Source organism: Salminus brasiliensis, chromosome 4 (assembly GCF_030463535.1).
Source record: "Salminus brasiliensis chromosome 4, fSalBra1.hap2, whole genome shotgun sequence".
Taxonomy (NCBI): domain Eukaryota; kingdom Metazoa; phylum Chordata; class Actinopteri; order Characiformes; family Bryconidae; genus Salminus; species Salminus brasiliensis.
In genome coordinates this window covers 43,171,517-43,199,129 of record NC_132881.1, presented here as the reverse complement: position 1 = coordinate 43,199,129, position 27,613 = coordinate 43,171,517, and the positions used below count along the sequence as shown (strand labels likewise).

Below are 27,613 nucleotides of genomic sequence, written 5' to 3'. Positions count from 1 at the left end.
GATACTAACTGCCTGAGTGCTAGAGCCGTTTAATAAGTTCTAGCTAGATACTAACTGTAACCCGCAAAAACACAAGTTCAGGGACAAGGTCAGGGACAAGGTCAACCTTTTTAATAGGGGTCAATGTATAAAGATTCTATTCCTAGACATTTTGGAGCCTTTCTATTGGTCAATTCGTTATGCAATACTGGAACAACAGCAAGATTCACATGTCAAAAATGGAGGATTGATGCACTACATGGACAAAAGTATCTGGACACATGTCATAGTCATTGAATCCATGTGTTTTATTAAGTCCTGTTGTCATAGGTGTATATAAAATTTAAGCCCCTAGCCATGTAGTCTGCCTTTCCTACCCACATTAATGAGAGAATTGGTGTTTCCACAGAGCTCACTGAACTCCAGCGTGGTTCTGTAATAGGAGCCACCGCTGCAACAACAATAACAATAAGTCAGCTGGTGAAATTGCTTTGCTACTAGATCTTCCTCCATCAACTGTGAGTGGTATTATTATTGAACAGTGGAAGCGTTTAGGAGGAACCACAGAGAGCAGCTCAGCCACCGAGTGTCAGACCATGTAAAGTTACAGAGCGGGGTCAGGGCCGAGTGCTGATCTCAGAGCAGAGTGCAGAAAAGTCTCTGATGCTCAATAACTGCAGCAGAGCTCCAGACCTGCTGCTAAAGTTGCAAAGAGTTTGTTTATGGGTTAGAATGGGATGTCATAAAAAGTTCTTGAGGTATAATATTAAGGTGTCCCAATACCTTTTTATATATAGTGTATAAGTTATTTAATGCTACCAGCCCTCACAAGACTAGCCCACCTGAAGAATTAAATGATGGGGTCTATTGGTAAAAAGTTCTAGTTCACACTACCCGTTGAGCATAGATGGTGGCCTACATAAAGAGCCAGGGCTGCACTCGTAAGCAGCGTTCCCCACAGCTTACTCTCTGCACCTGCTTCTCCACGCTTATCAGAATGGTAGGGGGTGTTGGAGGCAGACAGGGGTCAGCGGGAGACGCTGACAGGTGAACTTTAATTACAGGCAAGCAGAAGGACAGCTCACTAATGAGGACCCAGTGTATTTTCCAGAGTACGCATTGCCTGGGCAGCACAATACACACTCGAGCTGCGCGTGGAGTGTGTACTGAACGCTTTAATGCGGTTCCACATTGCAGAGGTGTGCTTGTTAGCTTTGCCATCACGTCCCTTCCTTGTGTGTGACTTCAGTTGTGAACCAATGAGAGGCAGAATTTGAATAGTGATAAGAACACTCTCCACCCTTGCGCTGGTTAAAATGCCAGGAATACACTGCCTTTACCAGAGGAAGCTTGTGGAAAGTAGCCATAAGTTAAAGTACGGTATGTAGTATTTTTACCTTAAACTAATAGCTTCAAAGTCATTGGAATGGCCTGTAATGACCTGTAATAGGGAGAATAGCATCTTTATCGTTGCTACTCTAGGCTTGAGATCCTGGAAACTGCACTATGTAACTCTATGAGAAGTGTGCCAGACAACCCTCACCAGAACTGTGTCTTAGTTGTGTAAAGTCTTGTAATATGACTCTACCACCTCAGTCCACATGCTTCTTTACCTTTCAGTGACCATTTTGTACCTCTTCAAAGTCCAGAAATGCATGTAAGCATGTCCTTTAGTGGTGGCTGAAAGTGTGAATTCCACTTACTGACTGTAGGGGGAGCCCAGGAGCAAGAAATAACAATTCTTACACAATGCTGCTTTAATTTGAATTTGTTGCTATTTTCATTTTCAATTATATCGAAGCACTGCATATAGTCTTTAACCATTGCTTCTCTGTGTTATTACAACTTAACTTCACTTCGCTAAAATTAATTTATAAGTCCCAGTATAAAATGAATGTAAGAGGTGAAGAAAGTCTGTTTTATAAATTGCCTAAAACCGTAAGGTAGGACTCTATAATGTGGCCTAGAGGCAATCAGGCAATAATGTGGCCTAGAGGAATTCCTTTTCCATTCGCTTTGCATTAGCCATGACACTGAAACACTTAACAGGTGTAGCTCTATCTAGAAGCCCTAGAGTGGAAGAGTGGTTTTGTCCTTGGCAAGGCTGAATAACAAGAGTTCAGCACATGGACGCTGTGAAGTTGTAAAACAGGTCAAAATTGTAACAGCACCAGTAACAGCAAATTGACTGACGTTCACCATCTCCTCTCTCCAACATCTGCGGTCTCGAAAACAAACCTACCTCTACTGACTGCCAAACTGGTGCGTAATACACATCAGAATGAGCCTCAAAAGCATTGTGCAAGGAATCCAAACCCAGGGAATTGAACGTGTTGCCTCCCTAGGCTGAAAGCTAACACTAGCTGACTGGCTACAATCTTTTTTTTAATCTTGTATAACTATTGACATATAGAACTTATATCACTACCCAAGTTGGATTCCTGTTTAACAGTTATCAGTTATGAAATCTAGCAAATGATTGCACTTATTATCTTATTACTACAAATGAAATTCTCCATTTGTGAGATTTGTGGAAGTTTACTGTGTCCATTTTCAGCTCAATAGCTAGGCCAAATCCTGTTAAGTGTAATTCAGACACACTGTCCTGGAACGCATCATCATGTTACCCAAATGAAGGACTTAGTCCAGTGCAGTTTGTATCTTATACCTACCCACTTAGTACCTCGAACACTGGAGACTGTAAATGCTTCTTGTAAGAGATTATACTGAGTGAAAATGATCCCTGCATAGTCACAGTTTTCTATTCTACGCCTGTCGCAGGCTCTCTATCTGCACCGCAGTCAAAAAGAAGTGCTCAGATGCACTTATATTTAGCAGCTGTGGTGGATGTGTTTGAAGGATCTGTCTGATATTTTTAGTGGAAAAGCATAAAAAATGATTAAATCTGTCAAAAAAGCAATGCAGCACTTTCCACTGCTCATCAAGTGATGGAGTGGGTTGAGGAGTGAGGAAGTTCAGGCGATGTCATGGCAACACAATCACCAAATTTAAACATCATGGAGAGTTTGTTGGACTGTGTTGGGGAATGTGTGGTTTAAGTTAAATCCAAGATCAATCAAATTCCTCATTACTATGGTGTTCATGTGCAGTATATATTTCACTAGCTCTAGTGTCTAGTTGTCTGCATATTTATCTATACATCAGGTTACACCGATCAGCCATAACATTAATACCTAATATCTGATCCATCCATTCGAGACCATGGACTCCACAAGACCTCCAAGACCTGAAGGCGTCCTGTAGTGTCTGGCACCAAGGCCATAGCAGCAAATCCTTTAAATCCAGTAAGCTGTGAGGTGGGACCTCCATGGATGCCAGTGCCAGTGACCCTGTCGCTAGTTCACCATAGTCCTTTCATGAAACACTTTTGAGAGGTACTGACCACTTCTTACCAGAAAACCCCTATAGATGACCCTCTAGCAATCTGGCCATTACAGTCACCAGAAAGGAAAGAATCGGTAAGACCCGCAAAATCCAAATCGGGAAACGTGAGTTGGGTCAAGGCTAAAAGCTAACCAACTAGCTAACTGCTGCCGGTGTCGTAAACCAGCCAATGTAAGCAGAGCTTATCGTACTTATTCCATGAGCCTTCCGTGAACGAAAGTTTAGACAAAATAACAGGGTGGTAGATAGGTTGTTAAACAACATCTGAGCATTTTCAGTCGTACTATTTACAGTATGTGTCAAAGGACAGTCGAAATACTCAATAAATGCATTCTTATGGACTCTGTAAAACATGTCCATAAATGTTACAGTGGAAAACAGTGAGAGTAAAAGCCTGTAAACTTTAAAACTCGGTTGAATACAGTTTCTGTTACAGTGAAATACTGTAAATACATATAGCAGTCAAAACACTCCTTTTTACACATTTTCTAGAAAAATACATTATTCCAGTGTCAAATACTCCATAACAGCCACCGTCACTGTTATGTTTGTATTTATTTTTTTGTGAAAATCATTGCTGTATTTAATAATTTCACAAATATAGAGATTATTATAAATCATTTTCTCAACAAGTAAATGAAACTTAGTTGGCTGTCAGTGGGGTCAGTAGTTGTTCAATACAGTGGGGTTGAGTGTGAAGTAATTGTTTTTTTGGTTGTTTATAAAATCATACTGTAATTACATTGTAAATGTATATTTTATGGTGAAATTCTGGCAACCTCAGCTGTTTTTATGCAATTTTATGCAAATTTTTTAGAGCTAATTTCCCAGCTAGGATGTTATCTTAAATATGACAAAGCTGTGTCATTTGAGACAGCGGTCAAGACCAGCAGGGGACTGATTATACTCTCAGTTGTCAGTCTTTTTAGTTATTTGATTATTTTTGTGATTTCTATAAACAAATATTTCAGTTATTTGTCTTGACTGCCCATATCCACTGTTTTATTTTTTTCTTATAATAATCCATAAACCTTTATGGGTTGGTATTTATGCAGTAAACAGATGGCTTGTCTTTATTTTATGCGTTGTACCTTTGATTGTATTCTATGCAGATATGGAATGAATGTTTCCTGTGTTTCTTTATGTATATTTAATGAGCGTTGGGAGCATTCATCTCCCTGGAATTGTGCTTCTGCTTGTTCAGTCAAAGCTAGGCAGATTCAGCAAGCAGGAGAAAATGTGTGGAAACACCTTCTTTCTCCTCATTTAGACGATGTACATGCATTCCATCTTACTTAACCCTAACTATGAATAATTCTGGCTCCTCGCTGGTTGCGGTCTATCCCTCTCCTGGACCCTTCCCGTCCTTGTGTTTTTCGATTTATGAACGTGGGGAAAATCTGAGCAGATCGGCTCTAAATTGGGCCATGCGTGACTTATGCTCCTGACCTGCCGCCATATTTCACGGCGCTGCTATGCTGTTTTGAGGCGACCAATTAGATACGCTCATGGGGCTGGGGGAACGCTGGGAGGGTTTTTAGCATGGTGAGCGAGAAAGAGAGAGAGAGAGCCTGTCTTCATTAGTGTAGAACGAAAGTGGCTGTGGAGCCGCTGGTGTGGCCAACATGGCGCTCCAGGGTGCCGTGCCTGCAGAGAGGTCGATCATTAATTGCTGTCAAATGTGTCCCAGGGCTAAATTCCTGTTTGAGTCTGCAGGCTAGCTCTTTACATGACCTCACGTAAAGCCCACCGCTAGCAGACAGCAGTTCTGTTGCATGCCCCATTCACGCATTCGCGCTCAAATAGCACGAGGCCTCTCGCGGCTGGCTTAGCGCTGAGGGGTATTAGTCATAATTCTCAAAATAACAGTGCAGCAGTGCTGAGGGTCCCATGAATTTAATGGTAAGGATATGTAATGGCAGGGAATGGATGCAGGAGGCCCTGTTTGCCATTAATTGTGTCCTATCTCTAGATGCTACTTGGATACACTTAAGCAGTAACATACATTAAAAGCCATGTAAAAGCATAATCATAAGGCATTCGGGTCCTGAAGTACTCAATCACGCATTGAGATCAGAACTACTGTATTAGAAACCTTTCTAATTAAGCTAATGATTATAGCATCTGCTGCTAGAGTACTCAAATGCAGGCTTACAAGCAAAGCAGTTGAAAAGCATTACCAAAAGCTGACAAGATACACTATACAAAAGGACAAAAGTATCTGGACACCTGCTCATTCATTGTTTCTTGCAAAATCATAGCATTTCAACAACAAGAGTGTAAGTGAGGTCCGGATTTTGGATGATCGTCACCCTGCCTCATCCCTGTGATATCATACCTATCATTAGTCATGGTGCCAATATGTTCATGTTTATCTGCTCCAGAGAGTCCTATTCTATTGGCAATACATCTCTACAGGGACTAGACAAGCTGTGTGTGTGCACATTTGCATGTCTTTGTCAGTAATGGGTGCAACGTGAAGTAGCTGATTTCATTTATTAGAAGGAATGTCCACATACTTTTGGACATATAGTATAGGCCATCTCTTGGCCTCTCTGCCTGCCTGTCATCCACAGTTGAGGCATTAAAGTTTCATTAAAATTTCTGAAAAGTGCTCAAGGCTACTTTACAGTGTAACAGCAGCAGACTGATGCTTACACTGAATAGATTACACTATGTGTCCTAATGTTTGTGGACAGCCCTTCTGACGAATGCATTCAGCAACTTAAGTTGCACCCATTGCTGACACAAATGTGCAAATGCACACACACACAGTTTGTTTAGTCCCTGTAGAGAATAGGACTACCCCAGGTGTGGACAATCCCAGGTGTTTGTTAGAGGGGGATATAAAGGTAAAGGTAAGGTAAAGGTGCACGTATTTGTCACTGTACAGTGTACAGCGAAATGTGTCCTCCGCATTTAACCCATCTGGTAGTGAACACACTCACACACACACGTGTTAGGGGCAGTGAGTACACACACACACACCCAGAGTGGTGGGCAGCCAACTCCAGCGCCCGGGGAGCAGAGAGGGTAAAGGGCCTTGCTCAAGGGCCCAACAGTGGCAGCTTGCCGAGCCCGGGAATCGAACCCACAACCCTGTTATCGACAGCCCGGAGCTCTAACCGCTGAGCCACCACTGCCCCACATTGACCTGTGGAGCAGTGGAAGAACTGTGTTCTCTGGAATGATGGATGGTGCTATGGTTGAGGAGAATGCAGTCAAATCCTCACAGCAATGTTGTAAAATCTAGTAGCAGGCCTTCTTTCCTGGACAGTAGAGACAGTGATTTTAAACAAACCAATATTAAACAAACAATGAATGTCTCAATACATTTGTCCATATGGGGTTTGCGCAGCATTAGGCCTGTGCTGTTCTCTTGTGCTGGTCACTTTTCATGTTATTAGCCATAACACTCCCCACCTGTCCAGCTCTGCTGTCTCTGCCAACCTCGGTTCAGCCTGCGGTCTGACAGACTACAGAGAAACACTACTCAAAAGCTACTTAGCTGCTACTTAAAGGATTTGCTCAACAATTAGACCCCTTTCCCCCACTTCCTCAAAGTCACGTGAGTTCATTATCTGGGTTTCAGCTGCAAGATCAGGGGATTTCAGCTCATTTATCTAAAGAGTCCAATCACATTTTTTTGTTTTTTTGTTTTTTCTCCATGAAATTGTCATTGTTGCCACTGGGCTTCTTTCCAACTTGGATTTTTTTCCCATAGAATTCAGCTCTCATCCCTCTCTCTAAACAGCAGGAGCCAAGAGCCCAGCTGTGACAACTACAATAATCAAATTACAGCTGTCCGTTCAATCCATGGCCTTATTATCTTCAGCCCGTGTTCATCAGTTAGCTTTCATCCACTCATCAATAAATGGGTCCCTTGTCATGATTGCTGTATTTCTTGTGCTAGAGGGAGTCAAGAAACTCCCAACCCTGCCTGTATGAGAAGAGTCTTGATATTGCCAGATCTAGGGGTGGATAGGACTGTGCACTATATGGATCATATCAAATTGCTGTCAAGCTAAAAAAAAAGTGTATCTGTAAAATGCTAACTTTACAGGAGAAGGAAACATCTTCATAACTTTAGTGAAAGTCAGTGTAGAAAGATTTTATTCATTTTAGTCATTTTGGAGCATTTCTATTGGTTCATTCATCAAGAACAACTGCCAGATATGAAGATACAGAAATTATTGTGCATGACAGTGAAAATAGATATATTCAGCTTTACGCCTTAGTTTGAATTAGTAATCAAACTGAAATGGACAAAGATGTACCTCATAAACATTAGCAGCACATCAAAAAGGGCTATTTGCATGCTCGCTGTAGTCAAAAACCAGGATGGGGACTTTGGGAAGCCTGGGCTGGAGTTTTGGGTGGCTTCAGCTAATGAGACTTGAAGCCAGACCTCCTCCTCATTGCCAAGCAAAGGTTGAGCATGAGTTTATAAGAGAATGAGGAGCTTGGGTGGTGGTGGGGTGTGAATGAGGGGAGGATGAAGAAACTAGCATTAATTAATCTAATAATTAATCATTAATAAAATAATGTATAGATAAATCATGATAATGAGAATTGGCTGATATTCAGTCAGCTACTTATTATTATGCAGTTTATAGACCACTGAAGTCTGTCTGTAGTTGCCATTATGCCCTGCATCAATAATAATTAATAATAATAATAGTGTTAATACATGTACCAATCATGTTATAAGGTATTACAAATGATCAACCTAAAATATAATTGAATCCCAATAATATAAGGTGTTACAATATTGGGTCAAGATAATATATTATGAAAGTTATGACATTATTAGGTTCATTTACAATATTTTTATTTTTTATATTAATGCAGTTCTACACCGATCCGCCATAACATTAACACAACCTATTAAAAATTAACGATTTATGCTCCATGACTTATATGACCCAGGTATTACGGCCTAGGGTATTTGAAAATTACATGGAAAGCAGGGCACACTGGCTGAGTTGTTCCCAAGTTATACCAGTGAGGGGAAAAGCCCAGGAACCACTGGTGGTTCTGCTGTGTATAAGAGCTTTAGTAGTCCCCCTTATGCAGATCTTTGAAGGAATCCTGTGGTCCATCTGGCACCAAGATGTTAACAGCAGATGTGTGAGGTGAGGCCTCAATGAATTGCATCATTGATCTGTCATGATCTGTCACCTTCTCATCAGCTGTTCTTTCTTGATGCACTTCTGGTAGGTACTGACCACTGCATACTGGGAACACCCCACAAGACCTGCCTAATGTTTTGGAGATGATCTGACCCAGTTCAAGATTCAAGAGTTGATGGTCATGTGCAGAGCAGAAACAAGCAGTTACACAATATACAATGAAATTCTTACTCTGCGGTCCCTTTATTTACTGACATAATCTTATAAATATCAATATAAAAAGAGAGAAACAGAATAAGTATAACAAATTAAAAAAACTTGTCAGTGGTGTTAATGTTATGGCTTATCAGGGTATATCAAAAACTCTGACCCACAATACACTCAGAAAGCAAAATCAATAGCATATGACCATACTGACCACTCCTAATAAGAGCAAGGCTCATGGGTTGTGAGTGAGCCACAGACTGAAGATTCTGGATGGACGCTAAATTGAAGCCCCTAAGAAGCTGTGGAAAAGCCATTAGCACTGGTGCACATTCTTTTAGCCTGGATATGAAACTGGGGTGTTGTTACTAGTTTCATTATGGGAACTCATCAAAAGCAGTTTGCTTGAGGGTCTCAGAAGCAATGAGACATTGCAACAGTTTGTGAGAAGGACATGGAATCATCTGCTGACTGAAAGCTGTGCAGTACAGTGCTCAACTACTGCTAATTCTAAAAGGCAATGCTCAGTCAACTCTTTTGAAGGCACAACTTCTATAATGCAGCAAGCTGAAGTCCACCAGTTGAGGGAGAAGTTTGGTTAGAAGTGTTGGGGAAAAGCAGGCAAATGTATTTCCTGTGACTATGTTTAAATATAAATGTGACTAGCTTTAGCTGGTAGCTGGTTTCAGGTACTTTAAGCTGGTCTTTGAAGGTCAAAAACATGCCCTATGCTGGTAAGACAGCTGGCTAACCAGCTCTTGACCTTGGTCAACCAGCTTGGTGGTGCTGGTCATTGCTGGTCAACCAAAATTTGAAATTTTTACAACAAATCAAGAGGTCAGATGATGAACTTGTAAGGATATTAATAATTCACTCTGTGCATCCAGTACTTGAGTAAAATTAAAGATGCTGGCCAGAGATAAACTTCCCTTTTGTAGATGTGTCATGGAAACTGAGAACAGTGGCAATTTTCCTTTCACATTAAGCAGCAAAAAAGCCTGATGTGTTTGATTTAATTTGCCTTTGCCTTTGTGACATTGCACATCCTGCCCACATGCCCACACTGCAACGACGATGCTAAAACAATGTTTTGTGAAGCCCTACTTTACAGATTGCAATTGCAGGTGAATAACACTGATACTTTGACCCAAAATATTGTCAATTGTATCTCCATTTTTGCCATTTTTCATTTTTTGAATCTGGCATCATCCAACATCCAGACAACAAACCCTAACAACAGTGCTTCAAAATCTAGAAAGTACTAGAAAGCCTCTTCTCTGGAAAGTAGAGACAGGTTACTCCAACAAAAGCTGCAACAAAAGTGTTGTTGCAACATTGAAGGATCCCATGTTAGGGCATGGTTCACTCTAGCTCTTTTTTTTTTACTATATACGATTTTGAAAAAAAAAAAAAAAAAAAAAGAATGAGCAGTTGTCCAAATACTTTTGTCCATATAGCGTAAGTTAGAATAGAATTACATATTGTTACGGTCAGGCAAAAACATTGCTCTTTGGCATAATGTGAATCTGGTCGTTGTTTTTTACATTGTGTCAGAATTCCATGAAAAATGGACCAATAGAAATGCTCCAGAATAACTTGATATATATATATATTTTTACATTGACTTCCATTGAAAGTTAAGAAGTCCTGTGAACTTGCCGTTTTAAAGATACAAGGTTTTTGCATGACAGTGACGATATTCTGCCTAAATACCATTCATTTGTTATGTTTAGCAACAGTACTGTATTGGGAAATGTGTTATGACACTAATATTGTTTCATGCTCAAACATTTGAATATGTAATCAAAAATCCACTGTGGGATCAAAATTTGCCTGTAGTTTCCCATAAAAATAGACCTGCCTCTATTTCAATTCTATTAATTTTATTAATATCAATTTATTTATTTATTTCATTGTATTTCTTGATTTACCGCTTATTGAGAATAGAATAACTCTATTAAAGTGAATATCCTACACAAGTGACTATTGTGCATGTCCACATTGCCATGATGATGCAATAACACCCATACTTGGACCTAAAATATCATTACTTGTACCTCTAACATGGCACAATGTTAATCTGGCCATTATTCTTTAGATTGTGCAGAATCACATGATGAACGGACCAATAGAAATGCTCCAGAATGAATTGGAATAAAATCTTTTTACACTGACGTCCATAGGCAAACTCCTGTGAAGTTGCTATTTTGGAGATACAAGATTATACTGATGGTGTGCTGCATAAATTACAATAATTAGTTATATTTAGCAACAGTACTGCATGGCAAAATGTGTAATGACACTAATATTCTGTGTTTCATGCTCAAAATGTAAACAAAATTAAACTTGTAGTTTCCAGTTCAATATACACATGCTTTTATTTGAATTCTATTCATTTTTATAATTTATTTATGTATTACATTTAAATGACATTTAGATTTAATTGTATTTCCATATTTAATGTTAATGAGATTAGGATAACTTCAAGGTAACATCCTACACAAGTCCTGATGGCCTTAACAACTGACGTCTCAACTGTTCTTCAGTAGTGGTTGTGTTTCTCCACTGCTGAGAAGAGCAGGCTAGGTGTCCCTACAGAGCCCCCTTTCATTAGTTTAAACTAAGTGGCTCTGACATATCTTCCAACAGTGTGCAGGAGGGGGAAAAAATCAAACTGATGATTTCATCTGACTTCATTTCATCTGGGCGAGCTCGAAAAAGGGATTAATTGGCAAAATGTTGAGCGACCCGTACAAATAGAGTGGCAACTTCACTGAGATTACAGGTTCACAGAAGGTGAGCTCACAGCGCTGAAAGAGAATTGACAGTTAGGCTTAGCAACCATGAGAGACAAGCTTAACAGAGACTGCTATTATTATTATTATTATTATTATTATCTTCTCAACACTGTCCTAAGACCTGGGAGAAGCGCCTGCAAACATTTAGCGCTATTAATGAACGGGAGACGGCATTTCAGGCCATTGTATTTGTCTGTGGAAGATAATCTCCCCCGAAGATTAATCTGTCTTTGGAATTCAGCGCAGGTCAGCTGGGCAGGTGAAAAGGTCTATTGGCTGCACTCTGACAGGTGTGTGTGTGTGTGTGTGTGTGTGTGTGTGTGTGTGTGTGTGTGTGTGTGTGTGTTTCGTTCTGTCTGTAGACTCCTTCTATGATGTGATCACAGTTGGAGCCCCAGCTGCCCACTTTCAAGGCTTCAAGAACGGAGGCCTCCAGAAGCTCCTCAGCAGATACGAGGCAGAGAAGAAGAGGTGAGTGACCAGTCACTGTCTTTGAAGGCTGTGGCCCACTGACCCATCAAACAGCAGCAAACGCTGATGTTAGTGGCTCACATAGAATTTTTAGAACTGAGTCTAGAACAGTACCAGAATAGTAAATAAGGGACAGCATTCTAGAGGTAAATGATGGCAAATTAAGTAAATGATGCATAATATTCTTGAACAGGATGAGTAAAGTAGAACAATCTAGAACATCATGAATGAGGAGAACGTTCTGCAAACAGTATGGAGACAAAAAGAAAATCTTAGAACACAATAAATAAAAGCAGAACATTCTGGTACTGTGTGAATGATGGAGAACATTTTAGATGAATGTGAGTGTGGAACTAATGTTCTAGAACTGTGTAAATGAAGGAGAACATTCTAAAACACAGAGAACGGGCATATGATTCTAGAACCATGTGAATATTAAATATTAAAATATTATAATAAGGAGAATATTAAAAACAGAGTAAATGGAGTATAAACATTCTAGAACAGTGTGGATGTGAAGCTCATTCTAGAACAGAGTAAATAAAGCACAACATTCTAGCACAGCATAAAGGAAGGATGACATTCTAGCACAGCATAAAGGAAGGATGACATTCTAGAACAGCATAAATGAGGGATGACATTCTAGAACAGCATAAAGGAAGGATGACATTCTAGAACAGCATAAATGAGGGATGACATTCTAGAACAGCATAAAGGAAGGATGACATTCTAGAACAGCATAAAGGAAGCATAAAGGAAGGATGACATTCTAGAACAGCATAAAGGAAGGATGACATTCTAGAACAGCATAAAGGAAGGATGACATTCTAGAACAGCATAAATGAGGGATGACATTCTAGAACAGCATAAAGGAAGGATGACATTCTAGAACAGCATAAATGAGGGATGACATTCTAGAACAGCATAAAGGAAGCATAAAGGAAGGATGACATTCTAGAACAGCATAAAGGAAGGATGACATTCTAGAACAGCATAAAGGAAGGATGACATTCTAGAACAGCATAAAGGAAGGATGACATTCTAGAACAGCATAAATGAGGGATGACATTCTAGAACAGCATAAAGGAAGGATGACATTCTAGAACAGCATAAAGGAAGGATGACATTCTAGAACAGCATAAAGGAAGGATGACATTCTAGAACAGCATAATGACATTCTAGAACAGCATAAATGAGGGATGACATTCTAGAACAGCATAAAGGAAGGATGACATTCTAGAACAGCATAAAGGAAGGATGACATTTTAGAACAGCATAAAGGAAGGATGACATTCTAGAACAGCATAAATGAGGGATGACATTCTAGAACAGCATAAAGGAAGGATGACATTCTAGAACAGCATAAATGAGGGATGACATTCTAGAACAGCATAAAGGAAGGATGACATTCTAGAACAGCATAAAGGAAGCATAAAGGAAGGATGACATTCTAGAACAGCATAAAGGAAGGATGACATTCTAGAACAGCATAAAGGAAGGATGACATTCTAGAACAGCATAAATGAGGGATGACATTCTAGAACAGCATAAAGGAAGGATGACATTCTAGAACAGCATAAAGGAAGGATGACATTCTAGAACAGCATAAAGGAAGGATGACATTCTAGAACAGCATAAATGAGGGATGACATTCTAGAACAGCATAAAGGAAGGATGACATTCTAGAACAGCATAAAGGAAGGATGACATTCTAGAACAGCATAAATGAGGGATGACATTCTAGAACAGCATAAAGGAAGGATGACATTCTAGAACAGCATAAAGGAAGGATGACATTCTAGAACAGCATAAATGAGGGATAACATCCTAGAACAGCATAAATGAGGAATAACATCCTAGAAGAGCATAAATGAGGAGAACATTCTGTAAACACTATGAAGGAGAAAAAGAATCTAGAACACTGTGAATAAAAGAACATCATTCTGGTACTGTGTGAACTGGGAGACCGTTCTAGAATCATTTGACTAAAGGAGAACATTTTGGATGAGTGCGAGGGCAGAATGAACATTCTAGAACAGTGTGAACAAATTATAACATTCTGAAACAGTGTGAAGAAGAGAACATCCTAGAACAATGTAAAAAGGAAGTACATTCTAGAACACTGTGATTGAGATTTGAGGATTTCCAGAACAGCTTGAATGTGGGGAGAACATTGTAGAACAGTGTAAGGATGGCATAAACATTCTAGAACACTGAGGATGGGGAAAGCGTTCTAGATCAGGAGGAGGACTTGAAGAACATGGAGGACATTCTAGATGATTGTGAGTGGAGAGAACAGTGTGAGTAAAGAAGAATATTCTAGAACACTGAATAGGAAGGGACATTCTAGAACCATGTGAATGATGGAGAACATTTTAGATGAGTGTGAGTGTAGAATGGACAGTCTAGAATAGTGTGAATGGGGAGAGCATTCCAGATAATTGTGAGTGGAGGGAGAACATTCTGGAACAAGGTCAATATGGAGCATTTGCTAGAACTGTGTTTATAAAGGAGAACATTCTAGATTAGTGTGAATGGAGGGGGAATACTCTACAACAGCATGTATGGGTGAGAACATTGGAGAACATTGAACTTTAGCTGAAGAGCCAAACACACACAGACCAAAAATTCAGGTGTTCTGCTTCCCCACATTGCTCGCCAGACCCCTGTCCCGTCCCCGCACTCACACGAGCCCCTCACCTGGCGTTACACAACCCGAAGAAGAATCACTCTGATTTCATACAGTGACAAAAACAACTGGCTTGAGTGAAATTGTTGTTTGTCTCGACGCAGATTTTCAGATTGAGGGATAATTGAGCTCTGGAGGCAAATCCGCGGTCACGACTAGCGCTGATGAAAATTTGACGCAGACACAAGCAGTAAATCCAGCTTCTCTGCAGCTGCGTATTTACATTTTCTAAGAACATCTATTTATCTGTAGTCGGCTCAGAACAGCCACGTTTTCAGGACATCTGTGTTTACTGCTGAAAATGAAAATCCACAGTTGGCAGCAGAGTTCGTGCTAAATCACCTCGTCTGTTCAGTCTTCCACTGACTTGTAAAAATGTGTAATTAATGAGATTCTGAATGATAATCTGTAGTATTTCCTTTCACACATCTGCATTCTGATACACGCCTGCACATTTTGCAGTTGCAGTAGCAGTAATAGAAGTAGCAGTAGTAACAGCACCAGCAATAATAACAGACGTAGTAAGTATTAGCACCAGTAGCAGCAGCAGCAATGGTAGTAGTATTAATAGACCTAGTTGTAGTAGTAGAAGCAGTAGTAGTAAGAAGTATTAGCAACAGTAGTAGTTCTAGGCCTAGGGGTAGTAACAGCAACAGTTGTAGAAGGCCTAGTAGTAGTAGTAGTAGTACTAGTAGTAGAAGGCCTAGTAGTATTAACAGTAGTAGTAGAATCTGTAGTCCTAGTGGTAGTAGCAACAGTACTACTATTAGTAACAGTAATAGTAGTGGTAGAGGTAATAGCTGTAATAGTACCTGTAGTAATAGTAGTAGGCCTGGTAGTAGTAGCAGTTGTCTGCCTACTAGCATTCGTAGAGGTGGTAGTAGTAGTATTTGTAGGCCTAGAAACAGTACCAGTAATAGTAGTGGTAGTGGTAATAGCAGCAGTAGTAGTAGTACTAGTAGGCCTAGTAGCATTAGTAGTAGTAGTATTTGTAGGCTTTAGTGTTAGTAGCAACAATACTAGTAGTAGTACCAGTAATAATAGTGGTAGTGGTAATAGCAGTTGCAGTAGTTATAGTAGTAGTAGTAGTACTAGTAGGCCTAGTAGCATTAGTAGTGGTAGTAGTAGTATTTGTAGTCTTAGTGGTAGTACCCACAGTACTACTAGTAGTACCAGTAATAGTAGTGGTAGTGGTAATAGCTGTAGTAGTAGTAGTAGGCCTAGTAGTAGTAGCAATTGTATGCCTATTAGCATCCGTAGTGGTAGTAGTAGAATTTGTAGGCCTAGCAACAGTACCAGTAATAGTAGTGGTAGTGGTAATAGCATTGGTAGCAGTTGTAGTAGTAGTAGAAGGCCTAGTAGTATTAACAGTAGTAGTAGTATTCATAGGCCTAGTAGTAGCAGCAGCAGCAGTGGCAGTAGTGGAAGTAGGCCTAGTAGCATTAGTAGTGATAGTGATAATAGCAATAGTAGCTGTAAGAGTAGTAGTAGTACTAGTAGTAGTAGAAGGCCTAGTAGTAATAACAGTAGTAGTAGAATCCGTAGTCCTAGTGGTTGTAGCAACAGTACTACTAGTAATAACAGTAATAGTAGTGGTAGAGGTAATAGCAGTAGTAGTAGCTGTAGTAGTAGTAGTAGGCCTAGTAGTAGTAGCAGTTGTCTGCCTACTAGCATTCGTAGAGGTGGTAGTAGTAGAATTTGTAGGCCTAGAAACAGTACCAGTAATAGTAGTGGTAGTGGTAATAGCAGTAGTAGTAGTAGTACTAGTAGGCCTAGTAGCATTAAAAGCAGGTGGTAGTTGTCTAGCTCCTCTCGAAGTAAAGCATGAAAATGAAATCAGTATATTAACAAAAATACTTAATGTCTGTCCCTATATTAATAGCAAATATGATATTTCACACATTTAGAAGCAGGTGGTGTACAGTGAGGCTCTGAGATGAGCACAAACATCAGCATCTCAGCATAACTAACGCAGTGCAACACCAGGACTCTGCAAATCAGTAAAATGCAGCATTTATTAAAGATGAACAGATGATCAGAACTGACCACTGAATCGGATGCTTCCTTTCAATGACCTCTAATCTATGATCAGTCTTTTCATGACCAGCTAAAGTATTGCTAAGACAGATGGCTCCACTGCTGATCCTCTGAACTAACAGCAATTTTTTTGCAGTTCAGAGCACTTTTAGTACCGTCATTTTTGAGGTCGTATACGACTTTAAACTTCATATCTCTGGCCAGGTCTTTTGTGTTGATGTCAGTGATGAGAAAGACCTCGTAGGGGGGAATGAGCACCTCTTCCTCGTGTTTTAGAGACAAGTATTTTCCCAGTTTGGCTCCGAAACAAGTTTTAATCCTAAAACAGGAAACATTTCCAAAATTAGACAGGTTCTTTGTCAAAGAGCTGGAAGCAAACGACCCGAATCAAATTCTTTGTTTTGGAACGACTAGTTTATATGTATATTTGGTTCTCCGATACTCCGTCACACACTTTCTTTGTTTTCACAACAGCAGCAGTGGCAGTAGTTGTGGTAGGCCTAGTAGCATTAGTAGTGGTAGTGATAATAGCAGTAGTGGTAGCTGTAAGAGTAGTAGTACTAGTAGGCCTAGTAGCATTAGTAGTGGTAGTAGCAGTATTTGTAGGCTTAGTAGTATAGTAATTTAATTAATAATGAATATATATTTTTGACTATTTTTGTGATCACATTTTCACCTGGTCGACTCAAGCAAATCAAGAACAATCAGATCGAAATGTTTAATAATAACTCGGATAATTGAACTAGAACAGTAGAAAAGACAGATGATTGGTTTCACACTTCCGTTTTTATTAGATTATTGTTTTCATGAGTGATTTTTAAGACAATAGAATGATAGTATTGATAATGATAATTGATAATGATTTTCTTCTACTCTGCTTTACCAGCTGGCCACCAACACTGATAAATCTTATCTGATTATCTGGAAAATTAGTTTGTGATGTTAAGTAACCAAAATCCAACGTATTCCAGACATCACAACCCACGTTGTCATGATGCTCTCTGAAATATGCAGCATATTAAGACGGCACTGAGGCCGACCTTCTGCCTGGGATATCTTCACCATGACGCGGGAAAGCCATGTCACAGCAAGACTCCTGAGCATAGCTGAGTTAGCAGAAGCGTTATTGCCTTCGTCTTCATTACGGGGAGTAATTGGTGTTTACTTTAGTAAGAGCCAGGGGAAACTGGTGCGCAGTTGCCATGGCAGTGTGGAAAGTGACGGCTGCTGTTTGACTGGGAGTGGATAATCTTCATCACCTGGAGGTTTGAAGAAGTCTCTCCATCTTCTCCTTCATCTTCAGCCAGGCCGTTTCTCTCCACCTCACTTTACTTTGTCTTTTACTTTTTCTCTCTTTTTTAACTTTTTAACATTATGCAAAACATAAAAAAATAGTATTATTAATCATAACAATAAAATATAATAATAATAATAGTTTATAGTAATAATAATAACAGTTTATAATAATAATAATTCTGTTGCAGTTTGAGTGATGATCTAAAAAATTAAAGTGAAAAAATATTTAATAAAATTATATATGTAAATACACAGTGTCCAAATGTTTGTGGACACCCCTTCTTAAAAATGCCTTCAGATAATTTAAGTTACACCTATTATTGACAGATGCACAAATGCGCACACACACACAGCTTGTCACATCCCTGTAGAGAAATATTGCCAATAGAATAGGACTCTCTGAAACAGATAAATATATATAAACTTATTGGCACCATGCTGCCTAATACCAGGTGTGGGCTAGAGGGGTACAAAGCCCCCCAGCATTGAGCTGTGGAGCAGTGGAACTGTGTTCTCTGGAGTTATGGATGATGAAGCTCCATCCAATACTTTTGGGAATGATTTGGGGAGTTTGTGATGATCATTGTGGTATTCATCATCAAACATCCTGACCTCACTAATGCTCTTGTGGCTGAATGCAATCAAATCCTCACAGCAGTGCTCCTAGTAGGAATCATTCTTTCCTGGACATTAGAGACAGTCAATCCAACAAAAGCAGGATCAACTATTATGTGTTTAATAACCTTGATATTGAGAGAACCAATGTGAGCAGGTGTCCAAAAACTTTTGTCCATTTAACGCATAAAAATCATGACCTTTGCCATTATGTGAATCTGGCAGTTGTGTCCAGATTCCGTGATGAAATACTTGTTTCCACTGACTTGCAGAACTATGCCAGTCTCAGTACTATTGGGCTTTGCTGGGGTGGGGTTAATAGCAGGCGTGTCGGTTGCAGATTGGGGGTGTTACTCACTGTCATTTGGGTAGTGACATGCTGCTGCATTCTCTCTCGCTCTCTAACTCTGTGTGTGTGTTGTGTGTGTTGAACAGATGCCTGTGTGTGGTCCCATTGCCCCAGAGTCTCTATTGACATGCTGCGTCGCTCTTGATTGAATCCACACTCTGTGATTCAATTACTGATTCTCCGTCTGCTACTGTCTCTCTCCTTCACTCCTTACTGCTCTCTCTCTCTCTCTCTTTCTCGCTCTCACTCTGACATCAGAGACATTTAATTAAACATCTCCCATCTTTCTGCCTGGCTCCCCACCATTCACCAAAACCAGTGGAGACGATGTCGAACCAGCGAACAGCAGTGTTTCTTTTCAGTCCCTGTCTCTACTGAAGGCTTTTCACTAGATTTTGGAGCATTCAGTGATAATAGCATCAGTGAGGTCAGGATGTTGGATGATGAGCACCGCCCCATCTCACCCCAACTCTCTAACTCAAAAGTATTGGGTGAAGCACCAACTATCATTCTAGAGAGCACCGTTCTTCCACTGCTCCACAGCTCGATGCTGGTGGGGCTTTATACCCCTCTATCCCACACCTGGCATTATGAGGCAGCATGGTGCCAGTAGGTTCGTGTTTATCTGCTCTGGATTCCTATTCTATTGGCAGTACTTCTCTACAGGGACTAGACAAGCTCTGTGTGTGTGTGTGTGTGCATTTGCACATCTGTGCCAGTAATGGGTGCCACTTGAAGAAGCTGAATGCATTCATTAGTAAAGGTGTCCACAAACATTTGGAATACAGTGTATCCTATTAGGGGTTGCACTTCGCATTGTGTTAACTCATCGGGTTCCATTATGTTCTACTGCGTTGGACGTAAGACAGTCTCAGATGCTCTGTATTGTGCTTAGCGGTTGAGGACCTTCATTGCAATTCAGTTGCAATTGAAATGTGCTTACAAGAGCTTAGAAACTGGTATCTTTTGTAGGCAATTATGGAAAATCTGCACAGTTCTTCTAGGTACTGGTCCTCTCTCTCCAAGTTGCAAAGCCAAATTGGGACCTTGGAGTACTTCATGTAGTGAACTGATGTGAAGTGAAGTGTTTAAATCATGCAGAAGAAAGGGCCTAATTTTTCCAACTCTTTGCAGGCCACCATGTCCTGTTAGCCTGATGACTCATGCTGAACTGCCTTCCTCTCCGCCTTCTGTCGACGCGCGCATTCAGCCTGAAACTTTGAAGTCGTTTGCGCTTAGATCAGAAGGAAGCGATGTTGGAAAATCAGTCAATGACAGATTGGACAACATATAACCGGCAAGAATATCAAAGCATGAGGAAGAGCGTAAGAGCTGGACTGAACACTGTGTGTTTGCTAATGGAAACTGAAGAGCCTGAATCATATCAGATGCTAACGCAAATGAATGCAGATGTGCAGGATGTAAACATCGATCAATATTAGAATAATATCTCCCTGGAAGGTAAGATTTTCAAAACTGTACAGACTGCACAATTTTTAGCAATAACAGAACTGTGCTTTCTATAATATTTCATAAGGAATACTGAAATAATATGGCATAGAAAAATAATATGCTGGGGCTTTGAGTGGCTCAGTGGTCTAATAAGCTTCCATTATGGCCCGGGGCTCTCAAGCTCTCATGCTCTCTCTTAGTAGGTAGATGGCACTCGTTCCCCTCATCACTCTTGAAGCGATGTTGGGTGGCACAGGCATCTGTTGGTTGGTGTGGCGGAGCCGGGGACCCGATGCTTTCCTCCAAGTGTGTCGGCAGTTCAGCGAGGCCACATCGGTAGAAGTTTGAAAAGAATACATTTTAAATAAATTAAATAATAATGGGGATAGAGGGGTATAAAGCCTGCCAGCATTGAGCCGTGGAGCAGGGGGGCATAGGATGAGTTGGGAAGCTGTTTTGGGATGAGATGAGGTGGTGATCATCCAACATCCTGACCTCACTAATGCTCTTGTTGCTGAATACAATCAAATCCTCACAGAAATGCACCTCCCTAATCTAGTAGAAAGCCTTCTTCCCTGGACGGTAGAGACGTTGTTGAAGAATCACTTCAACAAAACCTTTGATTTTGGAAGAAACAAGGAAATAGCAGGTGTCCTAATACTTTTGTCCTTATAGTCTATATCCACATTTACTTGGATCATCCCATTTATTTCTGTATGGTTACAAGTGCAAAGTGTAAAATGACTAAAATGCCTCTATCTTAGCACAGTAGGGCATCGTCACCTAAAGAATCAGGGCCTCTAGTATTTGGTAATTTGGTATTCTAAGTATTTGGTAATTTGGCAATTTTCTCCCCAGTTTAGTCATTTCCAGTTCCCATCCGCTAACCAGGACTCCCTCGTTCCATAAAGCCACCATCTTTTGGAACTGTCGCTACTATAACATTACTGTACAGCTGAATGTGCTGATGATAGGCCAGTGCCTAGACGGTTGCACCACCGTATTGGTCAAATCACCTGTCTGATCCCAACACTTTTTTAAAGCCTTTATCTGCCAATGATTTTATCACAGCATACCAGCGTACACACTCACAATCACTTTCAATTTCGTATAGACTAGTTAGCATAGTTTACCGATCATGTGTGTTTTTGGGAGGTCGGAACAAACTTGAGTACCTGGAGGAAACCCCCACACACATGGGAGGAGACCGGAGTGATAAATCCACAAAATCCATAAACCTAGGCCTCTGGAGCTGTACACATGCCACCCTCTTCATAATTTCAGCACAAATTAAGTTTATTGCATAAACACAGCCTAAATGAATTTGACTAACAGCCGTAATTGTGTCGGCACATGTTGTATTAGTGTGGAATTGCAAACCGTAATCGAGTAAATTCGGTGCAGTACTGCTGTAAAGTTCCCACTGTCTAAAACTTTCACCTGAGAAATGTAACGCCTTCGAACAGCTTTCAGCTGTAAGTGCGCGAGCGACGGGCTTAAAAGAAGATGGTCAGTTTATCGGCCTTGCGGCCCACTGATAAGACGGAGCGTATTTTTTCAGGTTCACTGAAGTGAAATCAATTTCGCAGAAAGAGAGATTACACCGTGGACTAATCCGGGCAGATACGGCCAGGGCTTTGTTTCATATTTGACTTAGCTAATGACTCACTGTAGCTTAAAGTTTCCAATTTTCTGCCTCGCTAGCCAAGAAAGCCTCAGCGAGCTTCCAACTCCTGACTAAAATCAAATGGCATGTCTGTCAGAAATCAAATCCATTTTAATGCTTTTGTGGTCGGCCACCCCGCTGCACTGTCATTATTATTTTAATGGCGTTGCTTGTTAACTTACTGCGTGTGCTCTACTGTTTTACGGAAAGCGATTTCTTTCTTTAAAAAAAATAAATAAATAAATAAACTAGGGTGTGATTTATTCACTAAGAAACACTCTAAACGTTTCTTTCGTTGGATCAGGGCCCACCCGGACAATCTCAGCTAATACACGCACACTTTTCTCTGTTCTCCCCTATGTCTACCAAACAATACGCTAACAAGCATCTGAAATGCCATAGCACATCCCTAGCAACCATCAGAGATTTTATAGTAACCACAACAACGAACAACATCACACCAAACGCCTTCAGTACCACCACAACCCCAAATTAGCTCCCTAGGAGTCACCTGATATATGAGCTGCTTAGCAACACTCATAATAGCCCTTAGCATCCATAGCATCTTGGAACACTTTAGCAGCTGCCATGCCATACCATTGCAGCAACCTGGCAAAATACCATAGCAATAACCTAGAAACAGTATAGGAGACACAGAAAATACCATGACTATGATCTAGTTACATCCTAGCAGTACATACACACACACACACACACGCACACATGCCTCTAGAGACATACATCTCTAACTGTCTAACTGTCTATATCTGGCATGCCATAGCAACTCCCTAGCAACCATCAGAGATTTCATAGAGGCCACCTAATGACATCCTGCCATGCAACACCTGGCAAAATACCATAGCAACCACCTGGCAATAGCCTAGAAACAGCATAGGAGACCCCGAAAACGTTATACCTATGACCTAGCAAAACCGTTGCAGTACACACACACACACACACACATTCCTCTTTTCTCCTCTGTCTTTAACCTATGGTACATTTAACAACTTTTTGGCATGCCATAGCAACTCCCTAGCAACCATCAGAGATTTCATAGAGACCACCTAATGACATCCTACCAACACCTTCAGTACCACCGCAGCCACAAATCAGCATCCTAGGAGTCATCTGACATACGAACTGCTTAGCAACACTCTAGCACTTACATGAGATACCATAGCACCCACCATGGAACACAGCATAGCAACCACCTGGCAAAAGCCTAGAAACAACATAGGAACCACCAGCAATACTATAGATATGATCTAGCAAAACCCTAGCAGTACACACACACCTTCCTCTATTCTCCTCTTTCTCTACCTAACTACACTACCAAATATCTGGCCATAGTAAATCCCTAGCAACCATCAGAGATCTCATAGCAACCACCTAACAGAACAACAACTGTCGACACCTGGCATATAAACTGCTTAGCAACACCATAGCACCCACTTCACCTTTACACTTTACCTTACTCTAACCATGTTGCAGCTACCAAGCCTAGAAACAACTTGGCAAAATACCATAGCGACCACCTGGCAATGGCCTCGATTCAGCATCGGAACCATAACTATGATCTAGCAGCACCCTAGCAATACAGGGGGATTTTATTAAGCTGTGTAAATGCGGAGACGGTCTAATCTAATACACGCACACCTTTCCCCATTCTTCCCTATCTCTCATCCATGCTGCCTCTGTCTGATGAGACTCTGACCATCGTATTTGATTAAAAGCCGACCGAACAACGACCTGTGAAACTCGAGCGCTCAATGCGACGTTAATTCATCAAAGGAGCACTGGACGGGCGAGAAGGGATGAAAAGGAGGCCGAAAGAAGAGGTTCTGCAGAGGGCACAATGAAAGGCCCGTCACTCTTTGTTCTCCAGAGCCCTGTGCGAGTAAGGGAAGAAAAGAAGCGAGGACAGGGACCACTCGGCTGATTCCAAATGTCAGAGGTGGACACTGTAATCTTCCCCTTCGTCCATCGCCACCGCCGTGTAATACTCTACTGCAGTGGCTTCAATAGGAGGCTGAGTGAAAAACCAATCAATATCCATATAGAGGCTCCTGCCGGCCCTGTTCTCGGCCTCAGCACAGGCATTTAGCTCTCATTAAGGCCCCTATCACTGCTCCTGCGAATGCCTGGAAGGCCTTTTATTTCTCTCTTTATTTGCCTTTAATTGAAACAGGTAGGCAGGGCTCCAGTGGCTGGACTGGACTAATCTATCTTTTAACAGCCACTTTGAATCATTAAGCACTTCTCCGCAGACACTGATAAGTGTCTGTCGTCAGACAGCGAGAGTGATACTCTGAGCTTTAGTCTTCCGTCTGGAGTGAAACGAGGGAACATGTTAGCTGAAGTTCAGCTAAACTGCCTCATGGTTGTGTTATTAGCGATTGTGCAGCTTCTAACATGGTTGTTTTGTTAGATGCTCACTAAGCACTTGACATGGTCTTCTGCCTTTGTAGCCCATCCATCTTTAGATTTGACATGTGCTGTGCATTCGGAGATGCTTTTGTGCACAGCACAGTTGTACAGAGTGGTTATCCGACATCAACCAACTCCTGGTTGAAGGTTTTGCAAAGGTTTGTGCACACTTTTTAATACAAGGTACACCACAGCAACCACCAAGCAAAACCCAAGCATCACCTTAGCAAGCATCAAAGAGACCATTATAACCACCTAGCAATAGCAATCATCTCCAGTACCGTATTGCAACATCCGAAGCCCATCCAACCCTCAGGGATACCTTAGCAAGTACCTAGTCACACCCTAGCAACCGCCATGGTTAGCATAGGAACCACGTAACAATACCTTTGGCACCATCTGGAACACCCTAGCATAAACCAGAGACACTCTTCCAACCACCTCCAAAACAACAGCAACTAATTATCAACACTCTATGAACCTCTTGACTTGTGAACTGCTTAGTGATATATTTTAACTCCTATCTAAGATACCTCAGCAACCACCTTGGGGAAACACTACTAACTAACTGCTGTGCCACGCCCTAGCAACAATCTAAAATATCATTGCAACCACCTGGCAATGATTACAGTACTCTAACAACCCTCTAGGAATCAGTCGACATAAGCCACTTGGCAACACTTAGCACTTAGCTAAGATGCCATAGCAACCACCTTGGAAGACCAAGGTGTGGTACCTCAGATGGTTGCTAGGGCTTTGCTATTGTACTCTAGATGGTTGTTAGAGTATTGTAAGCTATTGCCAGGTGGTTGCAATGATATTTTAGATTGTTGCTAGGGTGTGGCACAGCAGTTAGTAAGTAGTGTTATCTCAGATGGTTGATTAGGGGTTCCAAGGTGGTTGCTGTGGTATCTTAGATAGGAGCTAAAATATCACTAAGCAGTTCACAAGTCAAGAGAAGGTGGAATGGGGGCCCCCAAATTAATATCTGCTTATGGCCCCATAAAGGCTTGGGCCGGCCCTGTGCACAGGAAGAGAAAATGAGGAAGTGAGTGTGTGTGAGGGTGTGTATGCAGTGGTGTTTACAGGTTTTCAGCACATCTTCTGTGGTCTAATGAGCTTTGAGAACCTTGGCAGCAGTGTGTGGATTGTACTTTATTTCCCTTGGTGTTGCATCTCGGTCCTCATCTCAGGGTTGGGGACCTCCTGTAGGACACAATCCGTTGCCTATGTGATGATATCTCTCTCTCTCTCTCTTTTTTTACATGGATTTCATAACTCTGTGGTTCTCGACTGAGTTCTCAGAGCTCCCCAGATGGCCCACAGTGTTGCTCCATCCCAGCTGAACCAAGCAATCGCGAATACTGAATACCTGTTTCAGTACACTGGGAGCAAAGTTAGACCGGCAGTGCAGACTTTCTGACAGGCCTAAAGGACTGGTTTGAAAAGCGCTGCTGTAATTAGCTGGTGTGCTGATCAGGGCTTTTCTTACCACAGAGCAATCTGTGACTGAACTGTTGATTCCCCAGCAGAGCCGGACAGCCAGGCAGACAGCCAGACACACAGACAGCCAGACAGGCTGAGAGATAGAGAGAGTTTACTCACTTACCATCTTCTTTACAACTACTAGAAAAAACAGGCCTGATAAAGAGGAGACCCGGCTAGCAGATCATGAGATGGAGCTAGTGCTAGAGGTTCCCCCTTCAGCCCCTGTGTGTGTCTGTCTCTTTCTCTCTCTTTCTCCCGTCTCCACCTTTACTTCCAACTCTATCTTGTTCTCTATCTCTCTGTCTCTCTCTCTCTCTCTCTCTCTCTCTCTCTCTTTACCTCTCTCTTTCTGCACGCTCTCTCTCTCCCTCTCTACCTCTCTCTCTACCTCTCTCTTTATGTTCTCTCTTTCTCTTTCTCTTTCTGTTCTCTCTCTCTCTCTCTCCCTCTCTCTCTCTCTCTCTCTCTCTCTCTACCGTCTCCACCTTTACCTCTACCTCTACCTTGTTCTCTATCTGTCTCTAATCTGTCTCTGTTTCTCTCTCTGTGTCTCCGTCTCTGTCTCTCTCTCTCTCTCTCTCTCTCTCTCTCTCTCTCTCTCTCTCTCTCTCTCTCTCTCTCTCTCTGTTTCTCTCTCTGTTTCTCTCTCTGTCTCTCCGTCTCTCTCTCTCTCTCTCTCTCTCTGTCTCTCTCTCTCTCTCTCTCTCTCTCTCTCTCTGTTTCTCTCTATCTCTCTCTCTCTCTCTCTCTCTCTGTCTCTCTCTTTCTTTTTCTTTCTCTCTCCACCTTTACCTCTACCTCTACCTCATTCTCTGTCTCTCTGTCTCTGTCTCTGTCTCTCTCTCTCTCTCTCTCTCTCTCTTCCTGAAACTATGGGCTTGTGTGTGCAGGGGTGTGTGTATGTGTGTATGTGGGACAGGGGTGTGTCCTGCAGGGCGAGTGTCTGTAGGATGAGGCAGGAGCTGCTCTGAGCTGCTGTGAGTTTCAGCATCACCAGTGCAGCGCTGGGGCAGAGTTAAGCAACGGCTTTGCTTCAGTGATTAAGTCTGTGCAGTTCGCTCAGTGGTGAACTGAGGAAAGCACTTCATTACTTCTCTCTCTCTCTCTCTCTCTCTCTCTCTCTCTCTCTCTCTCTCTCTCTCTCTCTCTCGTCTGTTAATTAGAGGTACACCGGAGACGTGAGCTTAATTACACTGTGGGGCCTCGCGTTTCCTTTCCTCTCTTTACTGTCATCACTCATTCCCATTGATGATTTATGAAGACCCGCAAGAGGCATTTACCTTTCTGCTGCAATAGAGGTAAAGGACGACCACGGCATCCGCTGCCATGGGGTGGTGGGACCCTTCCTGGGAAGGGGGGCCTAATTTGCTTGGGAAGGAGAAAGCACAATCTCTGGTTGCGTAGTATAACAGTAGCATCTAAAAATAGCCCTAAACATTAAACTTGTCTTGCTGAAAAAAAGATGCAAATGTGCTAAAAGAAAAGAGGAGTAGTCAGAGGTGATGGCAGCGACTTTACCGGATATAAAAGCTGGGGAGCTCCAGGACTTTAGCAGCACAGTGTTAAATAACATCTAAAAAGGAGGCAAACACACACTGTCTGAAG

The 27,613-nt window shown here is 41.5% G+C and overlaps 1 protein-coding gene across 6 annotated transcripts in view; it reads left to right on the top strand.

Moving 5' to 3' along the window:
* inpp4b (inositol polyphosphate-4-phosphatase type II B) overlaps positions 1-27,613 on the top strand; it is a 367,851-nt gene that overhangs the window by 273,395 nt on the left and 66,843 nt on the right. For all 6 annotated transcript variants that reach the window (XM_072678528.1, XM_072678527.1, XM_072678526.1 and 3 more), the window contains one exon: positions 11,881-11,989. In XM_072678528.1, coding sequence (XP_072534629.1) covers positions 11,881-11,989 — 109 coding nt within the window. The remainder of the gene's footprint in view (positions 1-11,880; positions 11,990-27,613) is intronic.